At 50.2% G+C, this 20,157-nt stretch overlaps 8 protein-coding genes across 8 annotated transcripts; 3 read left to right on the top strand and 5 right to left on the bottom strand.

The window, feature by feature from the left end:
* Positions 1-488: 488 nt before the first annotated feature.
* Positions 489-2,723, top strand: VFPPC_08596 (Rec8; the record flags this gene model as incomplete). Its single annotated transcript, XM_018287276.1, has 4 exons — positions 489-507; positions 558-594; positions 650-922; positions 986-2,723. 4 exons carry the CDS (start codon positions 489-491, stop codon positions 2,721-2,723), a joined length of 2,067 nt encoding a protein of 688 aa, XP_018144238.1.
* Positions 2,724-3,231: 508 nt separating this feature from the next.
* On the bottom strand, positions 3,232-5,004 carry VFPPC_08595 (rab proteins geranylgeranyltransferase component A; the record flags this gene model as incomplete). Its single annotated transcript, XM_018287275.1, has 3 exons — positions 3,232-3,566; positions 3,763-4,841; positions 4,931-5,004. The coding sequence occupies 3 exons, from the start codon at positions 5,002-5,004 to the stop codon at positions 3,232-3,234; spliced, it is 1,488 nt and encodes a 495-aa protein (XP_018144237.1).
* A 526-nt stretch (positions 5,005-5,530) lies between these two features.
* Positions 5,531-6,541, bottom strand: VFPPC_08594 (3' exoribonuclease family protein; the record flags this gene model as incomplete). The annotated part of the gene is made up of 1 exon (XM_018287274.1): positions 5,531-6,541. One exon carries the CDS (start codon positions 6,539-6,541, stop codon positions 5,531-5,533), a length of 1,011 nt encoding a protein of 336 aa, XP_018144236.1.
* A 2,512-nt stretch (positions 6,542-9,053) lies between these two features.
* On the top strand, positions 9,054-11,612 carry VFPPC_08593 (ferric reductase; the record flags this gene model as incomplete). Its single annotated transcript, XM_018287273.1, has 1 exon — positions 9,054-11,612. The coding sequence occupies one exon, from the start codon at positions 9,054-9,056 to the stop codon at positions 11,610-11,612; it is 2,559 nt and encodes an 852-aa protein (XP_018144235.1).
* A 1,387-nt stretch (positions 11,613-12,999) lies between these two features.
* VFPPC_14440 (Molybdopterin biosynthesis MoaE) lies at positions 13,000-13,540 on the bottom strand (the record flags this gene model as incomplete). Its single annotated transcript, XM_018292209.1, has 2 exons — positions 13,000-13,349; positions 13,402-13,540. The coding sequence occupies 2 exons, from the start codon at positions 13,538-13,540 to the stop codon at positions 13,000-13,002; spliced, it is 489 nt and encodes a 162-aa protein (XP_018144234.1).
* An 820-nt stretch (positions 13,541-14,360) lies between these two features.
* Positions 14,361-16,759, top strand: VFPPC_14439 (G-patch domain-containing protein; the record flags this gene model as incomplete). The annotated part of the gene is made up of 6 exons (XM_022428916.1): positions 14,361-14,493; positions 14,548-14,597; positions 14,742-14,817; positions 14,871-15,076; positions 15,131-15,191; positions 15,243-16,759. The coding sequence occupies 6 exons, from the start codon at positions 14,361-14,363 to the stop codon at positions 16,757-16,759; spliced, it is 2,043 nt and encodes a 680-aa protein (XP_022284420.1).
* A 235-nt stretch (positions 16,760-16,994) lies between these two features.
* VFPPC_08592 (aspartic endopeptidase) lies at positions 16,995-18,764 on the bottom strand (the record flags this gene model as incomplete). The annotated part of the gene is made up of 4 exons (XM_018287272.1): positions 16,995-17,095; positions 17,147-17,849; positions 17,950-18,239; positions 18,419-18,764. 4 exons carry the CDS (start codon positions 18,762-18,764, stop codon positions 16,995-16,997), a joined length of 1,440 nt encoding a protein of 479 aa, XP_018144232.1.
* A 352-nt stretch (positions 18,765-19,116) lies between these two features.
* Positions 19,117-19,596, bottom strand: VFPPC_16124 (hypothetical protein; the record flags this gene model as incomplete). Its single annotated transcript, XM_018293877.1, has 1 exon — positions 19,117-19,596. The coding sequence occupies one exon, from the start codon at positions 19,594-19,596 to the stop codon at positions 19,117-19,119; it is 480 nt and encodes a 159-aa protein (XP_018144231.1).
* Between the last annotated feature and the right edge of the window lie 561 nt (positions 19,597-20,157).

The raw sequence follows: 20,157 nt of genomic DNA, 5'->3' as shown, positions 1-20,157 counted from the left end.
CACTCAAGCCACTGCAGTTGCTTGAAATCTCAACGCAATAGTTGCAACAATTGGTGCAGCATACAATCATGTCATTACAATCTATTGTTGCTGAAAAGCCACTGAATAAGAGAATAATAGTGCTAGCATCATTATGCTATGTCAGACATTCTAAAGGCAATATTATGCGAGACCAACGTGACAGCTGTCAGCGTCCACGTCGACAGCTGCCAAGGAGAAATCTGCCAGCTGATGTCGATTCAACATGAAGAAGCTTGCACCTTGTCGCGTCTCGTCGCGTCTTGGTCTCCATCTTCAATGACATTTGCATTTCCAACTTCCCATGTGTGTCACAGGTCAAATAGATCAACAGCTGATACCATCCTCGTTTTCGGGATAACCAAGATACTTGGCGACATACTGCCGCTTCTTTGAAAGCATACCATATGCCATATTCTCTCGGGAAAGCTTAAACCTTTTTAAGTGTCTTGTCAGTGTCCAAAGCCATCATGTTTTTCAGTCACGAGAGTACGATTTCCACACTCTACATCTCATGAATACGGACTGACAAATATCAGTCTTGACTAACAACCAATATGGTGTCGCAACAATATGGTACCCTTAATCATGGGCATCTAATCGATACAATGGCCTCGCTAATACGTCCCAGGCTTGTTGCAACTGTTGGAAAAGGCAGCCAGAGGAAGCTGAATCGTAAGACCCTCCAAGAGGTCAATATCCCCAGAGCGTGTGAGAAGATCCTCGATCCCGGAGCCCCTCTTGCTCTACGACTTCAAGGTAATCTATTATATGGAGTGTCACGTGTCTTCTCTCATCAATGCAACTATGTGCTTTCGGATGCCGGAAAGACACAGTCGGATATGATGACCTATTTTCGGTCCATGAAGACGAGCGAGACTGATGAAAAGGCCGGAAAGACAAAGTTCGTATTAGCTTACCATCTATCTGCTGCATCAAATGATACTGCGGACTAACATACTACAAGACGCCAGCACATCACACTTCAAGACGACCCAAGCTTCGACCCCTTGGCCATGCTTCCTGGGCTGGACAAGCTACTCAACAGCGAGACTCTCTTCAACTTTACCTCTACTCAAGAGTCGGCCCTTAGATACTCCCAGATGTCACCACCTGACAACATCAGTTTGCCAAGTGCGTGCACCAGCCGCCGCTCCAGCATTATTGGCCTGGACCTACCTCCCTCGTCACACTCTATCGGAAGCTACCAGTTACCTGGTGATCTTGGCCGTTACAGCTCACCATTCAACAAGGGCATCCATGAGATAGACAATATGCCTGACTTTATTCCTTTTGCTGAAAATGAGCTTGACCCGATATGCGGTGTTGGTCTTGACTTTGACGGTAATGGCAACTTGATCGGGGTATGCGATGAAGAGCCTGAACTTCCGCTACTTCGTGGCACCAGCCCAGACCCATTGCATACCGCTGGCACTACTCTAACAAGAATGGGAAATATACGAGCCCAAGGTGCTGCTGATCTTGTTGAGAAACCTTTTCTCGATTTCGGTGAAGCTGCACTGCCCGATGCAGAGCCGTTTGCCGTGCACCCAGCCAGCAAAGGACTCAACACCGACACGCCGACACTTACCACAGAGACTACAGATGGCAAAGGAGTGGTTGCATATAAAGCTGCTCCTCGAAGGAAGGTTCGTCTCATGTTCGATCAGGATATTCGAGTCCCACGAGATACGTTTCGTGGTTGGACTGAGAACTATGAGGCCACCATGCGAGCAGCTCGGAAGAAAGCCAAAATCACAGCGCAAGCACAAGCTAAAAGAAATGCTCTGGCCTTTCTATACAGCAATGGAATATCAGGTGTTGGAGGATTTGAAAGAGACTTTGGTCTCCGTCATCCATTGGCGCCGGACTTTGCGGGCACAGCTCTACAGGCTCGGCTACTGGGAGTACAGATCGATGACCACCAAGCCAATAACACCAGAAAATCCAGACGACGCAAGTCCCCTGAAGCATTCGGCGTCGAGGAGGATGACAACAGAAATGTAAGGCAGCGCCTAGAAGAAGACGAGTTTGCTCGAGGAGAAGCTGGCCCTACTCTTGGCGGAGGTCTCGATTTCGACGATGACACCGCTCCAGAACTTGGCTTAGAAGCAGTCGCACCACTCGAAGACAAACTTACATCCTCTTTCATGCCATGGAGCCGCCAAGGATCCGCGGCACCTGGCTCAGCAACTCGTGCTCCAGGAAGTGCCCGGAAGTCCACCGCCGCACCGAGCCCCCTCCACGACCGAGGCAGCATCATCGGCTCCATCGAAAGACACAGTGACCCCGTGGAAGACCCTCTTGGATTCGTAGGGTTCGGTTCTCAGGCATCTTCTATTAACTTCGAACAAGACCAAGCGGCTTTGGATTTTGGTGCTGAAAATGCCACACCGTCTACCCAGGGGCTAGATGCCTACAGCCAACGTTTCCTGGGATACGTCGCAGAGCAAGCAGCCGAGCATGGAGTCCTTGAAAACGACGGCTTACACAAGAAACACTGGATTGACTTTGAAGATCTTGCCAATCCAGAACTCCACAGCAAGGCAGTCGCATCACAGGCCTTTCTTCACGTCCTTTCACTTGCGACCAAGAATCTCATCGCCGTCAAGCAGGATGGCATTGCGAACAATGAGCCCTTTGGTACTCTTCGCGTTGGACTGACCGCTCAAGTTTTGAACCTGGGCACCACAATCGTTGAATGATTTACTTTGAGTGTCATGAATGCATCTGATGGGAAGGAGTTGTAGCCGATGGTTTGGGACTGGATTTCACGTACCTTGGTGCTATTCGTTGCTGAGTTTTGCCCGTTTGTTTCTTGATTGCTGTTTTCTGCCTTGTTTCTTAATTTTCTCACTGATTCTTGATTTAACTTCGTTTCCTTGGAAAAAACACATCACAGAGAATTACGGACTGTCACCTACGGGAGAGTGGTCTGGCTCTGGAGATCTTCGGAGCGGTACGCATTATGGAACAGGTTTGGAACTCGAATACTAATCACGGAGTCTGAGTTTTATCTCTTGGCCGAGGAATCGTACCAAACCTGCTAGCCTGAGGGCTGCATCTGGGAAGAAGTCAAGGGACATTTAGGCGTTTCGCATATCTTCAATTTTCTGGGCGTTGGGACCCCAAAGGATACAGCGGCAAAAGAGTACTTTACTGGTGGTATAATTGTTTTATTCAGTTACATGGTCTCGTGGGCATCGTGCCTCCTTAGCTATTAAATGGATCGTCATCATCGTTCACACCCTCTCTGTCATCAAATTGCATGTACTCATCCTCGTTAGCCTCACCAATCACCATCTGCCAGGCTCTCTTCACAGGGTCCAGGATAGAGTCGTTGAAAGCCAAGTCTGGGGTTATCCGGTCAAAAACTCCAACGTTGTTTTCTACGATGAAGGAGGCTGAGCCGACGGTTTGCTCATAGTGCATCCGCCAGAGGCATTTGACGGGCTCGGATGTTGAGATTGCAGCAAGAAACAACGAAAGTGCATGGCTCAGGAGCTTCTTGGAATTGGTACTGGAAACTGTGCTCAGGATTACGGTGCCTGTGATTTCAGTTCATTAGCGAGTAAAATATTAGGGTATTCAACAATAATGAAGAGAAATAAGATTGTGCAATCAGGTTGTCAGAGATAGGAATCGTCATTGTAATTCAGACAATGTAGATAAGTATTCGTTGTAAAGGCTCATCCGAACACAAGGAAGTAAGATACAAAACAAGAAGAAAAGGCAAAAACTCACATTGTCCGGCTGGGCATTCGCCAGAATCGCTGGAGTGAACCAAAGCATAGATGGGAAAGCCGGAAACGTCGCCGCCATCGGATACGACGGAACCGGTGGGGAATGCAACAATTGCTGAGCAAGGTGTAGGAGCACCTTCAACAACTGGTTGGAACATATGAGGAATATGCGAGTCAATAACAGCAATCAGTCTGCTGACGCGGGTATCATCGCTCGAAATCTTGTCTGTGCTCTGCACCAGCGTCTTCGACTTGACTGTCACACCGTTGGTGAGAGAGACCTCAACTTGTGTCTCGCCGTCCGATTGGACATGTTGAACACCGGAAATCCCGGTCCCCAGCATGTAGATTGCACCACCCACAGCTCCAGCTCGACAGCCTACCTGAGCGACTTCTGACAGGCCACCCCATTTGGGATAGACAGCGGCAAAGCCTGATCCGAATACACCCATGGAGGTAAGATGACGATGAATTGCAGCCAAGCCATCGCGTACCGAGATCTTGCCATCTGTGGAAAGAGTCAAGGTGACAACATATGACTGCAAGTCTTGGTCCAGCTTGAATTCCGTCTCCAGGAATTCGACCAGCGGCTGAGACTCTTTTGTTTTCCACAAATCGGCATGCGCTTCGGAATTGTAGTCAAGAACAAACTTGAGAAACTTCATCAACAGGCGCTTCGCACGCGCGGGAATAGCTTTGTTAGCAAAGACATCCTCCCGTGTCGATGGTATTCGACTCAGGGCGGGCGAGGAGTCCTCTGCCGCAGCCTGGTAGATGTAGAAGGACCCGACTGCAAGGAATTCAATCTGTCGAAAGGCTTTCGACGAAACCAGCTGATTCACCAGCTCCGACCGTGCATGGATAAGCTGCGGCGCCAACGGAAGGCTGTAGGTTCGCGATGCTGCGAGACCTTCGCTCTCTTTGGTCACCTCTGCTCCAGCAAACGGAGCATTGGCGTCTGAGCCTGCATACTTTTCAGCCCACTCATCTGCGTCCTCAAGACTCAATGCAGCTTCAGAACCGCCGTAGTACTCGTTTGGATCGACATGGAGAACGTTTTTTTCCGACCGCGAAAGAGCTCTTTTGCAGATGGTCAGCAAACGCCCAAGTCAGCCAGAGTGATTCAGTGCGGCGGAAAAAGCATAGCCAATGGAATCCAAAAAGCTTACAGGGCGAGAAGGGACTGTTGTAGCCCCGTGCCGCTGATCACTACATCCCACAGTGTGTCTGAGAGGGATTCCATGGTGCGGAGGAAGTGAAGAAGGTGAGTGATGAGGAAGAGAAACGAAGCATTTTGTTTTGCAAGTCGGATGGAGGGTTTTTGCAGGCCGGGCGTGTGAGCAGTGGGGTCTAGTCGTATTTGGCTTAGTGTCGTGTCGAAGGGGAACGACTACATCTTTGTGGGCCATCAACTTTGCGTTCGACCTTTTTTTCTCTTCTTCATCCACCCGCTCCTTTCAACGCCTGATGCATTGTGTACCGCTGTGTATGTCGCATTGAGCGTCCAAAATTCTTGTAATTTTACAGGAGCGGTAGATTGAGTCGTCGGCCGGTATCTACTGCCCTAGAATCACGTCTGAAAGGGTAGTTCGAATGGTTGACACATGCTTGAATCTTGAACTTGGTCCATTGCGTAGACACAGGAGCTGATATCCTCTGGCCCCCTCACCCGGAGCTATTGAGGTATTCATATATTCACCGTTGCCATATATACGCAAGATCCAAAAGTGCTTGGGTATCATTTTCGCTCTTTTTTATATTTTTAATACCTAGTTGCCCGTGATTGCTGCTGCCACACCGTTCCATCTCTGGTTCGCCCAATTCATGAGACCTTTGGATCGGAGCAGCTTGGGCGTCAGCACAACACCTCCATGCTTGGATATTGACAGTATTTTCATCTTCTCCTCTTGGCAATCAACTACAATCGTGATGCTTTCATCACACAGCGATTCCTCGAGCCTGTCAGGGTCCACTAATAGCCAAAATTTTCCATCAGAATGTCTGTCTGTCTCCTTGCCTGTGAACACGGCCGCCGTGCAGGCGACTGGCATGGTGGTAATTGTGAGGGGCTTCGGGTCCTTCCTTGTGCAGATGATCAGCTCGCGGTCTGGGTCGTAGCGTGCCCTAGGAAGTTTTGTGTCCCGCAATGCGGCCAGTGTTGCCGCCCAGGCTGCATCAAATGGATTCCCGTCGAAGGAAATGAAGAAAATATCAATGTACAACACCCAGTATGCAGCCACATATTTCTCTCCACTCTGTTCATCAGTGTCCTCCTCGTCCTCTTCCATCTTATCCTCGTCTGCAACCATGTGCTCAGATGGCCTCTCATGCCATATCCGAAGATCATCAGGTTGGACCAGCTTTGAATCGTGGAGAAGAGAATATATTCTGGTGCTCAGGGTTTGGGCCAGCGTCGTGGGCGGCCCTCCTGGTAGGAATTGGGGTGAAGATCCGGTTGCCAACTCAATATTCGGTACCAGGAGATCGTAGTCGGAAAGCTCTGTTTCTTTGTTGGAGGCTCGGTAGTTGGGAATGTGTCGTGTCAAGATAGTTTCACCACGAACACCACAGATGACAGTTGTATCACCCATGCGAACTAGAGAACTGCCATGAGGGTGGGATAAGCTGGATAGATTGACCGTTGTCGGGCGTACTTCGTCGGGGGTGCGGCCATTGCTTCGTGCAGGTGCAACAGCATCATCGTCCAGGTTGGCAAGAAGATACGGATGCGGCGAGAGCTTGGCAAATGTGGCACGGGACAAGCCCGCCTCAGGCGCCATGTTGTAATTGGGAGCTGTGTTTGTAGAGGTATTAAAAGAGATGGCTAATTCCGTTGGAACCGTAATGCGGCAGTGTAGAATCTAATCTTGATGATGCTGTTGAATGGCAGCAAGTTCAATTCATGAGGTTGAGAGTCAAAGAAAAGTTGGCTTCAGCCTCGTGGGGAGCATCCATTGAACTTGACTGAGCAGCCAATGAAACCACAGGCGGGGCACGAGGCTGGGTAGAGGCAACGCATGCCCCGCCAAAGCTCAGCTCTTTGAGCTCAAGCTTCCCTTTGCAAACCAGACCTACCACATTGGCAGTCAATTTCTGTCCAGAGGGCAATAGCTCGTATGGTTACTCATCTTCTTCTCATACCGCCAGTCCTGGTATGGTACGTTTTCTAGGTCATTTTGTTTGAAACCGCCATTTTAATATGGCAATTGCTCAGCGCGCTTATTCGATTTCGATCAAGCAATTTAGTTGGCACCAGTGTCATTGGAAGGCCTCGATGTGAGCGCCATGTCATTGCAGGATATTAGATTTTACGAAAAGGAGTTATCTTGGCGGACTTGCCAAAGTTTCATTCGCCTGCTTTTGAGCAACTATCGATGTCAAGTCATACAAAACAGTGGCTGGCTTCGAGCGATGGTGTGAACTACGGGCGCTTACTGCCTGTGTCGCCCAATTACCAGTGCAGACCCATCCCGTTGACAAAAGATGAATATTGACTAGCCAAGCGAGAATATGATGGTCAACAGGATATGTCACATCAATTCAATAAAAATTGTGCAAATGGCTGATGCCGATGGCAAAAAATTGTCGCTCGGATGTTGGAACCGAGCCGTCTAGCGTGACTCCGGCGGTAGTACAACAGAATGCACATGACGAAGAAAAGAGTAGAGTGTCTTCGCTGCAACTCTGTGTTGGTTGCAGGCCTATTTTGCGGTCTGGCAATTGGATGAGGAAACCGGCGTCCCGTTTTGGTACTGGGAATAACTGGTTTTGTTCTATGTTGGTTGATGCTTGTTCATGATCAAGCAGGATGTAATTTTATGGAGGAGCTGCAAGTCTCTGTAAATGGCGAGCAACCAGACAACACAAGTTGCCTCGCACCTTCCCAAAGTTGTGTGTTTGGCACCTGCCTGGGGTTGGTCGTTGCTGTCACCAGAACCTTGTGCTGTTGGTCCTGATTGAACGGACCCTGGCAGTCATGTCCCACCCTCCAGATCTCTGGCGAATGAGGCACTCTCTATTAGCGCCCGCTCCGTGCCGGCTCTTTGTGGCTCGTCCTGTCTGCCGAATCGCAGCGCAGAAATTGTCCATCAATGTCCCTCAATGTCCATCAACCAACACCAACGGCCCCCAGCATTGTCATCCCCACCTCGAAGTCATCCTCTCACCTCGAATTGTCTCCAGCTCTCTTCATGGACCCTGTCTACATATCCCTAATGGCCGAATCTGGCTCTGCTTCAGCCAATACTGCCGGAGTATGCTGATGGATGGCACTTGGCTTATTCAATTCGCAATGAATGAAGGCATTGTGAGACCTTTGAGTTTTGATGTTGTTTCTCATGCTGTTTCTACTCATCCTTCTCAAGTAGGGCTACCAGGCTTGATTGATGATGAAGCTTGCAATTCTTTTAATCATCCTGATCACTGACAAGATTTCCAAGGATCCCACATTCCAGCCACGCGCAATCTGAATATCACCTTTCAATACCGGAACGCCTGGCTGGTTTCCCCGCTCGGGATGTTGCTTCGTCCAAGCTCCTTTCGGTGGTGATGCAGGTCGTTTCACACTCCGTTGGGTGTGCCAACTCATACAGACCCTGTCATGTTCTGTGTGACCATCCCACGCCATCTGCAGAACCCATTTCTCACACCAGCCAATCTCAGGGCATCATCTGCCGCTGAGACCTTGCAAGTGAACGTCGCCACGGGATTTTTACACAGCCGCTAGTTCACCCATCCCGCATTCTGCCAGATTCGCTCGACATACCCGTCCAAGGCAGTCTCAAGCTTTTCTCTTTTCCTCATCCACAACACTGTGTAAGTGTGAGAACATATCGGACTTGCATGAATGCTCCACCGTCTAGAAGTGCAAAGTCTCCTTCTATGCTGCCCGTGTCTGCGATTGTGGCCACCAGCCGATATCACATCACTTTGTGATTTATATTCAGGCACCCTGCCTCCATTTCTTTTGGACCCCACCGTCTCAAGTTTCCTGCTCCTCTGGCTTGCTTGCTTCTGCTGCCATATGTTCTATTCTCCATAACTCTGCTGTCGTCATCGAATTTCGTCAGTATAACTAATGTGCGCTTGAGAGCCTACCGGCTACCTGTCGCGTCGTATAAGCCGGCCGGACGAAGGCAACTTTGCGCACCCAATCCTGTCACAAGAAACGGCGAGAACCTCAGCTCTGCCTTATGTCGGCTTGAGTGCAGCACAAGTCTGCGCTCCGTCGCTGATCTTGTTTCCTATTCCGTTCGAAAGATCCCCCTTTTTGAGCTTCATTCGCTGGTCGAAATGGCTCCGGGTTTCCAGACTACATCAATCCGAGACGTGGCCGCCCAGGTCGGCCGCTCCTTGACGCACCTCACAAAGCGCATCAAAATCCCGTTGACACCTACGAGTCCGCCAGGCCTGGTACAAGCCAACGCCGTTGATCCCTGGACCCAGGCCGGTAAATACGGATTAGGATGGACTTACTTTGCACTCTGTCTCATGGGCTGTGTCCTCATTGTTCGTATTTGGCACTACTGGCAGGATAAGATTCGCCAGGCCATCTACAAGCAGGAGGTTGAGGATCACTACCAGAATCTATACAGCATCGAAGCTGACTATGCAATGGCTATACAGACTGGCCAGTCACAACAGTTCTTCCCTGATGGTCCGGGACTTGGAAACAAACAGTTTAGGCCAAAAGCTCACTTCTCATCTGTCGGTATTGTCAACGATACATTGGCTTTGTTTCGATGGGTCTTCTACCGTCCCATTCCCGACATTGTCTGGAGAAAGAGTCGGTTCACCTTTTCCTCCTTGGCAGTGTTGGCTTGTGGTTTCATCGCCCTCGTCTTTGTCACGCTATACTGTTTCCTTCAACAGCCATTGTACTGGGAGAGCATTCGATTTGGCTCGCCTCCCGTGGCTATTCGGTCAGGAATGCTCGCCGTCGCCATGACGCCTTGGATCATTGTCACCAGCATGAAGGCAAATGTTTTGACCATGCTCATAGGCATTGGGCCAGAACGTCTCAATGTGTTCCACCGCTGGTTGGGCTATCTCTGCCTGTTCCTGTCTCTGGTCCACATGGTTCCTTTTTACATTCAGCCAGTGTGGGAGGATGACGGTATGACAGTATTCAATCAAATCTTCCCTGATGGTAGCGGCATGATTTATGGAACGGGCATTGCTTGTATTGTACCGTTGATTTGGCTCTGTGTAGCATCTCTTCCGTGGTTTCGGCGAGTCGCATACGAAATCTTCGTCATCCTTCATATCCCTGCCGGCATTGCATATGTTGGCCTCCTGTTCTGGCATACGAAAAATGCCCTGATGACTTGGGACTATCTTTACGCCACCATTGCGATCTGGGCTTTCGCTTACTTGATGCGCGTTTTCAAACTGAACTGGTTCAAACCATGGCGCAACGCTTTCATGGTTGGCGACGAGGCGGCAGTCACTCTGATGGCAGAAAACGCTATCAAAGTCACAATTCCAACCCAGATGAGATGGAAACCCGGACAATACGTTTACCTTCGGATGCCCGGTATCTCTCTCTTAGACAATCACCCGTTCACCATCTCATCGCTTTGCAGCGAAGACTTCCCGTCAGAGTATGGCGAGAAATACCGTGATTGTGTGCTTGTCTTCAAGCCCTTTAAGGGGTTTACCCGCAAAGTTTTGGATACGGCTATCGACAAAGGACCATTCCACACCTACCGCGCTTTCTTGGACGGGCCTTATGGTGGCATGCGCAGAGACCTAGCTGCCTTTGATACTTGTATCCTCATCGCAGGTGGTAGTGGCATCACGTCGCTCATGTCCCAGCTACTAAATCTCATCAAACGCATGCGAGACGGTAAGGCTATTACCAGAAAAGTAGTCGTCGTTTGGGCATTTAAGAGATTCGAAGCTATGGATTGGTTCCGAGAGGAGCTTCGTATTTGCCGAGAAGCCGCGCCGCCAGAGAGTGTCACCTGCAAGTTTTTTATTACCGGAGCAGTTCGCCATCGTGATGCCGGCCAAATGACTGGCCCCCTTAACGGACAAAACCCTCGAGCCCTCAACCACTTGTTACATGACAAGTTGGACGGTTTCGTGGCTGGTATTGCCTCGAAACGCAACTCGGCTCTTATTCAGGCCGAAGCGCAAGGCGACCCTGAAAGGGAACGTGAGCTCCGAGAGGAAAATGAAGATCGCATTACCGCTCTCCCTCAGCAGAAATATCTCCAACCACATCAATATCCTCCTCCACCTCCTGGCCCACCTTCGAAACCCATTGGACCGAATGGATATCCTGAAGATAAGAAGCTAGAAGAGCACGATGGGCAACAGCCCGAGGAGTTTCATTTTCCTCCCATCCACAGAGAAAATCCTCCTCACTTTAACTACGCCCCTCCCAATCCTCATAAACCCACTCTCGAAATCCCCGAAACCGAAGATTTGTACCCCGTACGAGCACCCGAACTCGCCCATTTGAGACATTCTACCATCTCAGAGGGTGGCAGACAGCGACCTACATCTACGATTGGGCCTCCAGCAGGGTTTGACTTTGGCTTTCCAGAGACCCCAACAGAATTCCAAAAGAACTTGATGAGATCGGCCTTCCCTATCCCCCACGAGATTGATGGCGGCTGGTCTATGGAGTATGGGCGCCCTGATCTAGGGTACATGCTCAAGGAATGGGCAACAGGCGGTTCCGACGGGCGAGGCATCCTGGGCAGAAGAACAGCGGTGTTTGTGTGTGGCCCTCCGTCAATGAGAGTTGGCGTAGCAAATACAGTGGCCAGACTGCAGGCAGAGATTTGGGGAGACGATGAGTTGGAGGAGATTTTCCTTCATACTGAAAACTATGCCTTATAGAATGGCAATGTGCATGGTAGCAATATCATGCGGTTGGAGATGTACAAAGAAAGAAGATGCATGAGATGTTTAATGATTTACATGCGGGCTGGGAAGCGTATATACTTGGTGCATGTCATGAATGCTTAACTTTACTTATTTCTTAATGATGTCAATATATACCAATTATCGATGCAGTTCCGCCTTCAGAGGAATACCACAGTATATTATGGAATGGTAAATGCAGAGATGAATGTGAGGTGCAAAATAAACTGCGGTGTAATAAAGGCGTCTGGATGAAGGCGTGGTGAACCAAAAGGGTGCTTGCGTACAAATCACAAACCAGCTCCATCCGAGTCCAGGTATGCTCCCTTAGCATGATTTCGATGCACAAAGACGATTTCATTGGCGAAACAAGGTCTTTGTCAAAGATGGACACTCCTGCAAGCGGATCCTGTCAAAGGCGAAAAGGCTATACACTATTACACACTTTCGAGGTGGCATGGGCACCTTGATGGGTAGCGCATCATGATGTCGTGGGAACCTTTATCGACAACTTGAAATAAAGCCTTTCCTTCGTTTTTTATTCACTTCTCCCAAATTTTTTCTCCCTCTTTAAATTCTTTCAATCTGAAAATTAGTGAAAGCCCAGTTCAAGGCTACTAACTCATCACCCACAACTCTCAAACATCCGCCCTACCACCCAAGAGGATGTGCCCAGAACGAGATATCGACCAAATCGCCAAGGGCTGGACAATAGCCATGCTTTATTCCAAGGAGCGCTTGAAGCGAGTATACGACTGGGAGAATGACCAGTTGGAAAAAGCTACAAGGGAAGGGAAACTTGTCTTGGAAACAGTGTGTCTCTTTGTACATGCTTGCATTAAGCATGGTCAATACCAGTATGCTGTTCTTATCTTTCACTTGTTATTTTGCTACGTGGTTGGGTAGATGATAACCTGGCCAGATTGCCATTCGAGTTCTGGAGAGTCTTGCACGCAGAATACGGTATTGTAGTATATCCATCCGCTTTGACGGAGGATATCGACGTGCAAGGGCTGGGGATTGATGTTACGTTTATGGATGCTTATTGCGGACATATTGGTATGTTTTACATTTACTACATACTGTGACTCTGCAGCTAATATCGCGCAGTTATGCATGGTAGATGCTGTGGTTCTAACCCGCCGCCTTGTCCGATGCAGTTCTTGAGAGAGCCGCCGCCTGTGTATTCCAAGTAGCGAGTGTGGACCTTCTGTATTGAAACTACGAGGGATTATGTTTTGAATGATTTGAATGGCGTTTGAGGATGGTGACGGTTTGCCCTGGGGGATAGAATATATGCATTAAGGCACATAGCATATACAGTACAAAAAGATATGTACCCAAATAACCCGTAAAAGTTACATCATGACTTCACCTTTTCGCCCATTGCCCCATCTCTATTCGCCCTCCAGACACCCTCCTCACCTTCAAACTCCTCCCTCTTCCACACCTCGACCTTAGACTTGCACTCTTCAAGCGCCTCTTCTCCAGCTCTCCACGCAGCTTGCCGATGTGGCGATGACACGGCAATCAATATGCTCTCTTCGCCAATAGGAACCGTCCCTAGGCGGTGAATCATGGCTATTCCCTTGAGTCCATGCTTGGTGCGCAGTTCTTGTGTAATTGCCAGCATTGTCCTTAGAGCGAGTTTGTTGTATGCTGTGTATGTGAGTTCTTTGACGGGCTTGCCGGCGAAGCTGTCTCTTGTTGTTCCTGGTAGGAATTAGAAGATGCTTTTCCGTCTGGGGATGTTTGGTGTGTATACCTGCGAAGAGAACTATTGCGCCGGCGGCTGGGCTACGGACTCGGTCCATTATTGTTTGAGCGTTGAGGTGGTCTCTTGTTAGGGCTACATAGCAGCCCTCTGAGGAAAGCTCCCATATTTCTTCGTCTTGGGCGGCCATTCTGTTGTATTGGGCTGGATGAGTTTGTTGCGAAGATAGTGAGCGTGAGTTTCTTAAGTGGGCATCGGGGACCTCCGGGGGTGATGGCCGTCTATGAGAGGCTGCCGGGGTGAGGTACTAGCACGAGACATAAAATTGTCAAATCTGATCAAATGCGGATTTCTGGCTAAATATATGATGATTATTGTAGAAAGAGCGATTATGGGAACAAGATGCCGTGCTCCTTTTGTCGTTGCATGACCTGAGATAGGGTAGATTGCCTGAGTTGTGGATGGATGACTAAGAATAAACCTCCGAATTTCGTTGCCGCCACTGCAGCTCTGCATTGGTGCAATGACAGACCATTCACTCCTCCACCAACATCACATTCCAAGCTTCACCAACAGCATCAGTTTTGCAGCTTATTCCCCTTCTTGACCGGACCGTCGTGACAATCGCCGCTATGCGCGACGACTTTCACGGACGAAGCCCTGACCGGGGACGACATCGCAGCGAGCACGACAATATGGGAGCCTCACGAGGCAGAGAAGGACACAGAGACGGAGACGGCCAAGACCGGCTGGACGACCATCATCGATCGCGTCATGGTAAAGACATGATCCGCGCCTTCTGTGGAGACTGATACAGCCTTCAAGCCTCTCATCACGGAGCTTTTCGTGTTGAGACTAGACAAAAGATTTGTTCGCTAACTTACCCACGGGGCGTCGAGACTACTCCAGGTCTCCTGCAAGGCACAACTTCTACGACGACCAACGGGAGAGACCGCCACAACGGCATCGCCAAGATAATGGCAGCGGAAGGGACTATAGTGATCGCCACGATGGCCCAGATGATGGGTACAGAAGACGAGATCGGAGCCCGCGTCATCGATCAAGACATTGGGATGATCGAGACCATTCCTATGAGAACATGTATGATGATGGGCGCCGTGATGAAAGCAGGCACCGGGGACGGTATGACGATGATGAGCCTAGAGACGGCGAGTATGCTCACCATCATGATCGTAGGGGGAGGTCACGGAGTCCACATGGCGGACATTACAGAAGTCGATCCCGGAGTCGGACGCGGGACGCGGGGAAACCTACGGATACAGTGATTCTTGAGGGTCTGCCGTACAGTATCTCGTCTGCGGAGGTGTGTGGGAGCTATTGCCGAGCGTGGGGAATGCCCTGTTGAACTCTGAAACTGATCGGGTTGATAGCTTCGAGAAGGCCTCCTTGCTAACTCAATGGCTGCCGAATTTCCGACCATTGACGTGCGAGTCTCGTCGTCAAGAGGTCAGTTCCAAAGCCTTTCTTCGCCCTACAACCATGACTAACGGTAGGATCAGGGAACCGACGAGCATTTGTCCAGTTTGAACAAGTTGATCAAGCTACTGCCTTTGTCAAAGAGCATTTCCCAAAAATCCTTATTGAGCACCAGCATTCGACTGATGACGCACCAGACGGCAAGTTTGAAGCATATGTTCACTATGCCCGCAACCGTGATGACGGCGACACTCGGCCAGTTCGAACGTCGGACTGGACATGTCCACAGGTGTGTATTCTATGTGCAGCAAGCAGCCTGGGGAGATCTAACTAACTTCTGAAGTGCGACTTTTTGAACTTTTCTACAAGGACACGATGTAAAATTTGTGGCACCCAGCCGGCAGGTGAGAACAAGTTGTTCTTTGCACAAGGCCCACTAGCTAACACTTTCGAAGCGAGCAATTGGGAGCAAAGTCTAACGGGAGCGGCGGATATCGCTGACGGTGCCGAAGCCGTTTCACAAATATTGGTGATATATCCGCTTGCATCGTTTGTCACTGAAGATATGCTCGCGAAAGATCTCAAGATCCTCGAAAAGTCGGAAGAACCAAAGAGTTCAGCAAACGGACCGACGAAGTTGAAGTCAACTGCACCAGGAGCCGACGTCTCTCGGTATGGAGCCAAGCCCGACTCATTACACCGCGTGTTTCTCATGCGCGAGGTGACCTCGGGAGAGAGCTTTAAATATGGCTTTGCAGAATTCTGGACACTTGGAGATGCGGCTGCTGCAGTCACCAAATTCCGCATGTCCAGATCGTTTACCATTGCGGGTTGCGCTGTTACAGTCGCTCCGACGCACATGGGTGTGTTTCTACCGGAGGAACGCGAAATCACTCCAAACATCGAACACATGTCGTTCAACCCGCTGTTCAACCCGTCTCTTCGAGTGAGATACCGGGATCTCCACGTCTTTCCCAGCCAGTTGGTAGTCACATCTAAACCGCCTGCCGACGTTAATCGAAACGCCGCCAAATCTGCCGAGGATGACCAAGGTGACAAGAAGCAGAAGAAGCGTAAAGCAGAGGGTAGTCTGGCCGCATCCACAGTCAAAAAATCCGTTCCTATGGCTGGCCAAATGGCCGTCTGGCAGCGGAAGCACGACGAGCTTCGGGGTGTTGAGGAAGGCGACGGCTCAAACGGTCAGTCTGACTCGATGCAAAAATCAGCTCCGATCAAGATTTCTCTATCAAATTCTACGAAATTAGGAGCCCCCTCCGGCTCCCTCGCATCCGCAAGACAACCTTCTCCCAGCGAGAAGTCACCAGTCAGAGACGCTGCAGCATCATCACCATCCGCAAACTCACCGCATACCCAACCCGAAAACAACCCCGCCAAAGAAGAGACGTACACGGACAAAGAAAGACTCATGTGTCTCATCTGCATGCGTAAATACAAATCCATCGACGAAGTCAACATCCACGAAAAGTCGCGCAACCACAAAACCGCCATGGAAGACGACGAAAAGGTCAAGGCGGCGCTGCCACGGCTCGCAGCACGAGACAAACGACTTCAGAAAGGCGAGTCCCAAACATCTCAGTATCGCGACAGAGCCAAGGAGCGTCGCGACATTTACAACCAGCCCAACAGACCGTCCCCTCAGGCAAGCAAGCCGAAACCTGAATCGAAGAAGCCCACGGAGGAAGCAAAACCCGCTGCCAAAGCTGCGTCCAAGGGAGCCGGCATGCTTGCCAAGATGGGCTGGACAACGGGTGTGGGATTAGGCGCCAACAGTGATGGACGTACAGAGGCTATCGCCACGAATGCGTACCAGGAAGGCGTGGGGTTGGGTGCAGATGGGGGTAATTTGGGTGATGCGGCGGAGCTGGCGGAGAGGAAGACAACTGGGTCTTACTCGGATTATTTGAGCTCTGTGCAGGATAAGGCGAGGGAGCGGTATAACCAGATGAATTGATGGGGTGGGAATAGGGAAATGTTTAATTACGGAATAGACATGGCAATGGTTGGAAGTCTGAATCACTAGTGATTGGCAAGTATAGAAAGCCATCTATGAGTGCTATATGCTCTAAAGAGGGTATCGAAATCAATGTTTTATTGGCCATAAATCAACCACCGTGTTGCTCATCATCCCGCCACATGCATTGCTCATTAATATATATACGTATGCTAGCTCAAGAAAAACAAACAGTTTACAGGGCAGAAAAGACGACCGCGATGCTCATGAGAGCGGCAGCAATCAAGGATGGGGTAACGCGGCTAACGGCGCTGTCCTTCTCGTCAGGACCAGGGGCTGTTCAACCATTAGCTATAACTCGCTTTGATGTAATAAGGGAATACGAACCATCGGAACCCTTCACGTCCGGGAAAGTCTTGGCGTCCTTTTGAATCTCGACAACATTGGATCCAGTAGCATTGACGTTGGCTTGGGCCAGACCAATCTGCTTGTTGGCCATGTCGTAGGCTACGTAGGCAGAGCGCAGGAAAGTGTCGCCCAAGAGGTAGAACTTGTCAGTCTTGACGCCGTATGCTGAGGAGGCGCCCAGACCAAAGAGACATGCACGGCTCCAGTCCTTGAATTCTTGGGGAGCATCGTTGCTTTTGATGATCTGCTGGAGTTCCTCGGGGAGGTTGTCAATGGCCATCTCCTCGATAGGCACCTTGATAGTCTTGCCGTCAAAGTCAAAGTTGATGACGATGCCATTGCCCTTGCTGCCTCTCCAGGCGCAGTCAATCATGGGGGGCACAGCCTGGCCCTGGACCTTGAGGGCTACGACTCCGAATTTCTTCTGGATGGGCTCGACAACGTCGTCGGGGATGAGGGAAATGGTAGAGCCGGAGTCCATGATGCCGACGGACTGGGAAGCCGCTGAGGGGACGGTGACGCCTTTGACGGAGATACCTTTGATGGCAACGGCGTAAGAGGTTACGTTTGTGCCCTGGGCGTTGGGCATTGGCTTTAGAGGGAGAGTAGCGAGGTTGGAGAGGAACTTGGCAGAGTCGATGCCGCCGAAGAGGATAGTGCCAGATTTGGCGTCCAGGTCGTTCTACAAGACATGTTAGGAAATCGACTCGCTCAAATAATTTTATGCAAATTGACAATGCCAATTGTGTAACAACCTGGGTTATGGAGCATGGCAAACTTACCAGGTACAAGCTGAAGCTGGGATGGGCAATAATGCCCTGGTCAACCATGTTGTCAATGATGGTGGGATACTTCTTGGTTGTAGCGACATTGTTGCTGAAGCCAAGGCCCATGATACCGGTGGGGCGCACGGATCTGAGGGCGAGGCCAAGCTGTTGGTTGGTGATTTCATGGCCTTGAATTGTGACGGTGTCGTTGAAGTAGTCGCCGGTAATGTGTCGCTGGTCGAGATAGGTGATGTCGAAGCCGCCTTCACTGACTAGCTTGTACGTCTTGCTGTTATCAGGATTGACTATGTTCAAGGTTAGCCTTTCAACGGGACGGTAAGATAACAACGGATTTGCAGCCGGCGGTTTCAAATAGATTGCGTGGGTACACGCCAAGGCGGGTGCAAAGTGCCAAGGCTATTCAACCGGGGAACTTGAACGTCGAAGGTGACGACAAACAATCAACGACAGTAGCAAGACGTACAAGTAGCGGTGCAGTAGCCCATTTGCGACTGCTGGGATGTGCTTCTGCAGTATGAAGTATCGGGAGAGTTCATCCAGGTATCGCTGCTGCCGGTGTCGAGCTGGAAGGTAATCTTTTGGCCGGGCGTGCCAATGGAGAAATCGGCATAGTAACCAGCAGCGGTGATGTTGTTCAGGGCAGTCAACTCGGTGGTGCCGTTACCGGTGGCACGGCGGACAATAGCGCGAGCAATTGCATGGTAGTTTTCGACGCTTGGATTTCTGCGTTCGAGAGGAACCGAGAGCGTGCCGGCGGAAGTTGTCGCGACGACGCCCAAGATGAGGGCGGCGTGTTGGAGAGAGGGCATTGCGAGGGAGGAGTTCTCTCACAAGAAGGTTAGACGCAAGAAGGCCGAAGGACGCCCTCAATACAATCGATGTTTTGAAATTAAGGAAAACGAGGCCAAAAAGGACTAGGGAGAGGAATCACGATGCGGCGGTTGACTAGATTATGTATCTCAGCCGCAACTAGCATCGACCGGGGCCCGATCCATGACTATGTCCGGTCGTGAGGCTCAAGCTCCAGCGGCAGGGCCAGAGACAAGTGGCCAGCGAAGCAAACCATTGGCGTCTAGACCCCAAAAATGTCCTACAGGTGAGAACTAAGACAAAGAGGTCCATAATGACGACAACCAAGACCTTAGCTCGCCCTCCAGTGGGTTAGCCCGTGGCTCGTGGAGCACGATGCTCCATTCCGACTGGCATTCTGGTTGTGAGAGAAGTGTGTTTTGTGGCTCTGAATTGATGGGTAGACGGGCTGTGCAAAAAAAGGGCTGTGATACAAAGAAGGCAAGGCAAGGCAAGGCAGGCACTCAGAATCTGGATGGCTGAGCGGACATAGCTCAAGAAAAGCGAGCGGCCATGGATGATTGTGGCGACAGGAAACTTGGGCGTTGATTTGACTGTCGATGTTGTCAATGCACAAGGCAAGTGCTCTGCTCGCTTTGATCTGTTCTGTGGTGGTTTGAATTGTGGTGGCGGCGGCGTCAATGCGGAAGGCACAGCCCTGCCACTTGCCCCAGCTAATGTGTACATCTTAGCCGATACTCTGCATGTGCGCTGGACTGCTCTTGTACCAGTTGAGAACAGACCGGCCTCTTCTCGCAATGGATAAACCCCGACAACATTGATAATTTCCATGATCCTTGACCTTGTTATACCCGTGGGCTGTAGTTTTCATCTTTTGCAGTTCGGCTACTCCTACTCTGGGCTCTTTATGATTGTCACGTTGCCCTGCTGCCTGCAACATCCTTGTCCAACCCACTGACTCGATTTTCATCTCAAACGTGATCCTTCTGGATTCCACATTCATGAGTCAACCCTTGTGTACATGGCGGACCAAAGCAGTGCATTCTGGTTATTGATTCTGATGCATGTTGCCAGCCTGGGCCCAGACGGCCTGTCTGCCTCTGTCAACAAGCAAATTGAACCGCACATTGATACCAGTCGCTCAAAGTTGCTGTTTCTATTTCTGGTTTTGTTCAGATTCCTCCCGCGTGGCTGAGCAGATCAGGTCCAACTATTGATGCAACTCTGCCCAATTGACTTTTCGCTGACTGCTACAGCGAACGTGAGGCTGAACTTCTGCTGACTGCTAGTTACCCTGACCAGATGTCGATCCAAATCTGTTGCATAACGCTTCACAAATGTGGATTTACTACTGGACGAGACGTGTGGAAACGCCATGGATTACAGATTCAA

Source organism: Pochonia chlamydosporia, chromosome 4 (genome assembly GCF_001653235.2).
Source record: "Pochonia chlamydosporia 170 chromosome 4, whole genome shotgun sequence".
Taxonomy (NCBI): domain Eukaryota; kingdom Fungi; phylum Ascomycota; class Sordariomycetes; order Hypocreales; family Clavicipitaceae; genus Pochonia; species Pochonia chlamydosporia.
This window is presented reverse-complemented; position numbering and strand designations above follow the sequence as displayed.